The 7020-nt window shown below is 35.0% G+C and overlaps 1 protein-coding gene across 5 annotated transcripts in view; it reads right to left on the bottom strand.

The window, feature by feature from the left end:
* Positions 1-2967: 2967 nt before the first annotated feature.
* The window catches only part of NT5C3A (5'-nucleotidase, cytosolic IIIA), a 55570-nt gene continuing 51517 nt past the window's right edge, over positions 2968-7020 (bottom strand). For all 5 annotated transcript variants that reach the window (XM_004385316.2, XM_023739595.1, XM_023739592.1 and 2 more), the window contains 4 exons: positions 6187-6276; positions 4844-5006; positions 3992-4192; positions 2968-3342 (listed from right to left, as the gene is read on the bottom strand). In XM_004385316.2, coding sequence (XP_004385373.1) covers positions 3241-3342; positions 3992-4192; positions 4844-5006; positions 6187-6276 — 556 coding nt within the window. In that variant the 3' untranslated portion in view covers positions 2968-3240. The remainder of the gene's footprint in view (positions 3343-3991; positions 4193-4843; positions 5007-6186; positions 6277-7020) is intronic.

Below are 7020 nucleotides of genomic sequence, written 5' to 3'. Positions count from 1 at the left end.
TGTTTGTTAGCCCCCTGAATGTCTGCTTTGTGAAGTGTCTGTTCATATCCTTTGCCTATTTTTAAATTGGATTTTTTGTTGTTGTTGAGGTGTTGAAGTTTTCTATATGTTTTAAAGAGTTGACCCTTGTCAGATATGTCCTAGCCAGACTTTTTTTCCCCGTCTGTAGATTCTTTTTACTCTTTTGGAGAAGTCACTGGTGAGCACAAATGTTTAATTTTTAAGAGGTTCCATTTATCTAGTTCATCTCTGCTGTTCGTACATTTTTAGTTACGTTTGGTATTCTATTTAAGCCATATATTATGGCCTCTAATGTTGTCCGTTTTTTCCTTCATGATCTGTATAGTTTAAAAAACAAAACACCTGTTGACATCGAGTCGATTCCGACACATAACGACCCTATATGACAGAATAGAACTGCCCCATAGGGTTTCCAAGGAGCAGCTGGTGGATTCAAACTGCTGGCCTTTTGGTTAGCAGCCAAACTCTTAACCACTACACCACCAGGTATCCTTTATTGTTTTAGGTTTTATATTTAGGTCTTTTATCCATTTTGAGTTAGTTTGTGTGTATGGTGCAAGGTGTGGGTCCTATTTCATTTTTCTACAGACATCCAGTTTTGCCAGCACCATTTGTTACTGTCTCTTCCGCATTTAATGGACTTTGTCCCTTTGTTGAAGATCACCTATCCATAGGTGGATTTATGTCTGGCTTCTCAATTCTGTTCTATTGGACTACGTGTCTGTTGTTGTACCAGTACCAGGCTGTTTTGACAACTGTGGTTGTATAGTAGGTTCTGAGATCAGGTAGTGTGACGCCTCCTACTTTGCTGTTCTTTTTCAACAATGCTTTACTTATCTGGGGCCTTTTTGCTTTCCATATAAAGTTGGTGATTAGTTTTTCCATCTCATTAAAGAATGCTGTTGGAATTTGGATAGGGATTACATTATATCCATAGATTGCTTTGGGTAGTATTGACATTTTTCACAATGTTAAATCTTCTTATCCATGAGAATGGTATGTTTTTCCATTTATGTAGGTCTCTTGGTTTTTTGCAGTGTTGGCTTGGTAATTGATAGATCTCATGGTACTGGCTAGAAAGGGCCTTAGAGAGCACATGCTCTCAAGGCCTTCATTCTATAGGGAGATGACTAAAGCTCTAGTCTTTGCCTTACTCACTAAAGGGCTGAGCCAAGAATGCAGGTCATAACTTTAGTATTCTTTACATTTCTACCATGCAGACTTATTTATGGAAGCACATTATAAACTCCTCAGGGAAATTCTTGGAAAGAATTTTGACAAGCTCTGATAGCAGTACAGGGGTAAAGAGCTATCATTAGATCCCTGTTTCCCAACTGGTCTTTCTAAGTAGAAAAGTCCTCCAGGTAATTATGATATTCACATGCCATGTTATCTGGTTTAATGCAATAAGTCTGAGTTTGATTTTGGGGTTACTTAAGTATGGAATAGGCTTTTTGCTACTGCATACTTTCATTATTTATTTTATATTGAAAGAAGTAGTGGTGAAGGATATGGATGTTTTGCTATAGAGAAAACTGATCTGTCATGCGACCTTGCCTTCTTGACAGATCTGATTAGACTAAAAATGGCTGACTAAATGGCCAGACCAATCAGATCATGTATCACAATTCAGTTGCCATAAGAAAACCAGTTAGTTGCTAATAAGCTCTAGAGCTCAAGGATTAGAGTCAGGGTCAAATTTAGCACAACTGCAAGTCTAAGCCTTAGGCAAACCAATTATGAGGCTGCAGAAATTCAGAATGGGAAGTTAGATTGCAGAGAGGAATGTCAGTCCCATGTGAACCAACTACGCTTTGTTTCCTGACTGTGGCTGTTTCTGAAACTCTTACACTTAAACAATAAAGTCTCCTATTTTATTGACATATTTTCAATGTGGGAAAATATTTTTTTCCTGGCACCAATACTTTCTAAAGGATAGATTGAATTTTCTCTGCAAGTATCTTTTTATCCTTAAACTTGATAATGTACAGATTGTGAAAATATTCAGTCTAAATAGCCATTGTAAGGACATTATGATTTATATATCACCAGAAAAAAAAGGAAAAGAAAAACATGATAGGTGCTCAATAAATGTTTGCTGAATGAATGAATGACAGTCTTGAGAGTAGAATTAAAAGGATTTTCCATTTCATGTTTATTATCAGTGCTTCAATACAGGACATTTTATAATGATAGTGACATGTGGACACCAACAGTTTTTTCACCAAATACCAAGTGCCAGTCTTTTCTGGTAAACATTGATTTTCCCCAAGCAAAATAACCGAATATAATTTCAGAAGATGGTGACACCATCAGCATAATTCACTCAAATCATGCACATCATTTGATGATTTGATAAAAAATTTTTAAAACTTCTACAAACTTTCCCAGTGTAAAGAGACTCCCAAAAAATGCATGATAAAATTAAAGTACAAAATCCACTTTGGAAAAGTAGGGAGTTATTTTTCTAATTTTGGGCTTTTTTTTTTTCAATCCGCTAAAAAATATGGTAGGGAGTGTGTTGAGAGAAGTGGAGAAAAAAGGAGCTTCCAGCTGATGGACCTTTTAATTATGGTGTTGGCAAAGAATACTGAATATACCATGGACTTCCAGAAGAATCTGTCTCGGAAGAAGTACAGCCAGAATGCTCCTTAGAAGCGAGGATGGTGAGACTTCATCTCACATACTTTGGATATTATCAGGAGTAGTGGTTAAGAGCTCAGCTGCTAACCAAAAGGTCGGTAGTTTGAATCCACCAGCCGCTCCTTGGAAACCCTATGGGACAGTTTCACTCTGTCCTATAGGAGTTCTATGAGTTGGAATCGACTTGACAGCAACAGGAGAGGAGGGATCAGTCCCTGGAGGACGTCATGCTCGGTAAAGTAGAGGGTCAACGAAAAAGAGGAAGACCCTCAACAACATGGATTGACACAGTGGCTGCAACAATGGGCTCAAACATAGCAATGATTGTGAGGATGGTGCAGGCCGCGGCAGTGTTTCGTTCTGTTGTACATGGGGTTGCCATGAGTAGGAAGCGACTCAATGACACCTGACAATAACAACTGATGGATTCAACATGTGTAAAAATACTTACGTAAAGGAAAACTTTGAGAGCAAGAATATGTTATAAATAAGACACTTTCAGACCAGGATGAACAAATAAGCAGTTTTTGAATCAATTGCTCCCATGGGAGAGAGATCTTCCTGATGAATGCTTATTTATAGAATCTTCTGTAAGATAGAGTTGGCTACTTCCAATGATTCATCTTTTACTAAAACAATATCGTAAGAGTCCATGTACTTTTCTAAAAGCTCATCCACCTAATCAACAGAAAACAAAAGTAAAATTAACACACAGGCAGGAGAAGCAGCAAATAACTTCAGTATGAATTTCACTGTTATGTTAGATCTGTTGGGCAAAGTGTAGTACATTTATTTCAAAAAACATCTGAAATGAAGAAATACTTTCAAACTTTTAAGACTCATTGACGTAGCATTTTCCCCAAAATGATTTTTCTCTAGTCCAGTGGTTCTCAACTGGGGTAATTTTGTTCCCCAGGGAATATCTGGCAAGGTCTGGAGACATTTTTTGATTCTTACGAATTGGGGGTGCTACTGACATCTAGTGAGTAGAGGCCAGGGATGCTGCTAAACATCCTACAATGCACAGGACAGTTCCCCACAACAAAGAATTATCTTGTCCACAATGTCAACAGTCCCAAGGCTGAGAAACTCTGTTCTAGTCTAATTTCCACAATAGAATTTGCTGAGAGGCCTCATTTAGAATGTACACCTTCTCTCCCCCCAATATTAATAGCATGCTTGTGTACATAACCAAAGTAAAGGAGTAAAGAGCAACCAAACCATCTCTAGAATAACTACTTTCTTAAGTGCCTTTGGCAACAATTACATATCAAGTTTCATGTTAATTTTTTCTTAGAAGAAAATTAAATGACAGATCTGTACTTACTCTATCATTTAGATATCCAATTTTCAGAATATGTTCAACATTGGTTACTCCATCTGCCATTCTTAAGTCTCCTTGGGAGTCTCCTAACAGAATTATGTTGCTGTTGTCTTTTAGTTGATTGAAATATTCTGTGTTCTTCAAGGCACCATCATGTTTGTTAAATACATGAATTAATTCTCCTTTAAATCCTTTGAGCACCCCCTTTTAAAAAAACAAATCTTTTGAAATAATAGCTTTTGACAATTATATTTGTTGTAGTTTCATATTTTGGAGTTCTTATCTTAATAGATGCCACTATTATTAGGAACATATTTATAAATTTATCTTGGACTATAGTGATCTCAAAAGCACTTATATCCAAAACATTCACGATAAGTAAAAAGGGCTCTGAGAAGAAAATGAATTTCTAGAGACTTCTTTAAATGATAAAATACAATGAATTGAAAATCTAATTTTAAATATTCATTTTATTCCTAACAAAAAGATTCCACTTTTTGTATATCATAATAGGCTATCTTGACTAGAAAAATCCACGTTTTAATAATACTGGTTCTAATTCACTTCTTTTTCCCCCCATGGATGTTAAGTTTTCAGAGTTACTTTATTAAATTGCTATAAAAGAAGTTTTATTAATTTTAATATTAGTCTATAGCAAGGGGAACAAAAGTTTAAGAAAGGCTGTATTATTTTTAAAACATGGGTATAGCACTGGGAAAGATAATGAGTCCCTGAGCAGCCTATCAACTTGGCCTAATTTAATGAACATATTAAATACTAAGTAACAAACGCATTTAAATGATTAAAATATTTTCAGATTACATGTCATAATAAAGAATGATTTGGTATTCTTACATTTTCATCAAAATCCATGAAATTGGACACTACTTTGACATTTGGATGATAAACACCAGCTTGACGGATAACTTCCTCTAATACATCACCAATACCAGCTGAAAATATGAACACAGGGATACTGTGTTGTTGGAGTTTATCGAAGAAATTTTCATATCCTTCCCTGCAACATGGAGGTACAAACTGATCATTAAAGAGCAAGCTGTATCTCCTTTCACTTAGAAGTTAAAAAAAACTAAATCTTTCTACCCAATTCTATGGCTTATATTCTTATTTCAAAATACTGCCCAAGAGGGCTCTTATTGATATCTATGATATTATTAGTCGAAGTTTTTCACAACTGTTAACTCTTTGTCCAATTTCAATCCATTGGGCAATTTTTACACTCACAGTAATTATGGATACAAGCCTACAGTTCAGAATTTACACCACTTAACAGAAAAGTAATTAAACCGCACCTTGAAAAACCCATTTTGGGGAGAGCCCGCTTGTCTACTCCCTACTGTTTCCTATTAGGAAAGCAGACCCGCAGGGATTTAGCTGTGTTCTTTCTACATCTGGCATCTCTCCTTCCTAAGATCTGGGAGCTGGAGGTAATACTTGATCTTAACAGTTTTTCTTCCCTTTTTACTCTTCCTGGTAACTAAACAAAGCTGTTGCTGCCTACAAAGGAATGGAATACTAACTGCCCTTACAACTCTAAGAATTTAATGCTTTCCTACTTAGAAATAGAGCATCTTAAAATGCAGCATCATCATATTTGCCTAAGAAGGTGAAAATTTTAAAAGGTGGTAAAGAGTATTGAAAATGAGCTTAAAGATTTTTATATCTTATACATTTATGCATTATGAATATTTTAATTATTTGCTAAAACACATTCACCTTCCTAGACAGAGTTTTCAAGGGAGTTTGAGAATTCAGAAAGTAGATTCATGTAAATTTAGAAAAAGGGTAGTTGGCTAAATCCTTTTCTACTTGATTTATAAACATTCCTTCCATATTTCATGTTGTCCACAAAAATATTCTGCAAGAAATTTGAAAATGATCTTGGCTTCATAAATTTGTAAGTTAGTCTTACAATGTTTAATCTAGAAAAAGGAAATGCAAATTAGTACTTAAATCTCATTAAGCCTCTTATTCTCTACACCAAGATCTAACATGTTATTCTAAATTCCTTATCTCATCTCACCACTATCTGTTTTGTAATAGGTGGCATAATCTGGATGTGTTTTTAGGTGGCATAGTATTATAGATTATTTTAATAAAAATACATATTTGGATACATATATAACAATACCTCAAGTTTATAGACAACAACAACAAAAAACACCCAACAAACTTACTTGAGCATAACATCAGATTCTTCCACAATTTCTTTAAGTTTAGCTTTTGGTAAAGCTTGTTCAACAAGTAAACCATGTGACTTAGTATACCTGGAGTTTATGACCAAAAAAAAAGAGAATATCAATTAAAGCAAAGTAAAACTACTACCTTTATTACAATGTATTCCCCTGTGTGAAAAATGCAGTGTTTCATTCATCGTGTGTATTTCTGGATTTGGATTTTACAGACTTAAATTCATAACTAATGGATGTATACATACCTATGTGTCTCAAAGTGTGATATGGAAATTCTTATTGCATTTCTTAGTTCTCCCAAACTCTGACTTAGCTTAAATATGTTCATAATGTAATGAAAGGAAGCTAGCTCTAAATCTTTTCTTAGTCTACAGGTAAGTGCTGAGTCTAACCTAGGGCGACATAACCATTTGTATGATTGAGATAAAAAGAATTACAGCAAAGTCACTTTTTCCATCTGTGTGTAGTTAGAATTTTCATGAAATGCCTAAGTACTGAAGATGCTGCCTAGTGAGTAAGAAAGAAGAATCCTTGTTATGGTAAGTTTTTGTTTTTTTTTTTAGATTGTACTTCAGGTGAAGGCTTACAGAACAAATAATTTCTCATGAAACAGTAGTACACATATCGTTTTATGACACTGATTAACAACCCCACAACATGTCAACCCTCTTCCTTCTCAACCTTTTTTTTTTGGTGAAAATATACATAGCCAAAGATATACCATTTCAAAAATTTCTACATGCACAGTTCAGTGACATCGACTATGCGCCTCCAATTAAGCTGCTATTCTCACTTTAGATGAAGGCTTACAGAACAAAA

This window comes from Trichechus manatus, unplaced genomic scaffold, assembly GCF_000243295.1.
Source record: "Trichechus manatus latirostris isolate Lorelei unplaced genomic scaffold, TriManLat1.0 scaffold00137, whole genome shotgun sequence".
NCBI lineage: Eukaryota > Metazoa > Chordata > Mammalia > Sirenia > Trichechidae > Trichechus > Trichechus manatus.
Note: the sequence above shows the minus strand (reverse complement) of the source record. Positions and strands in the feature narration are given on the sequence as shown.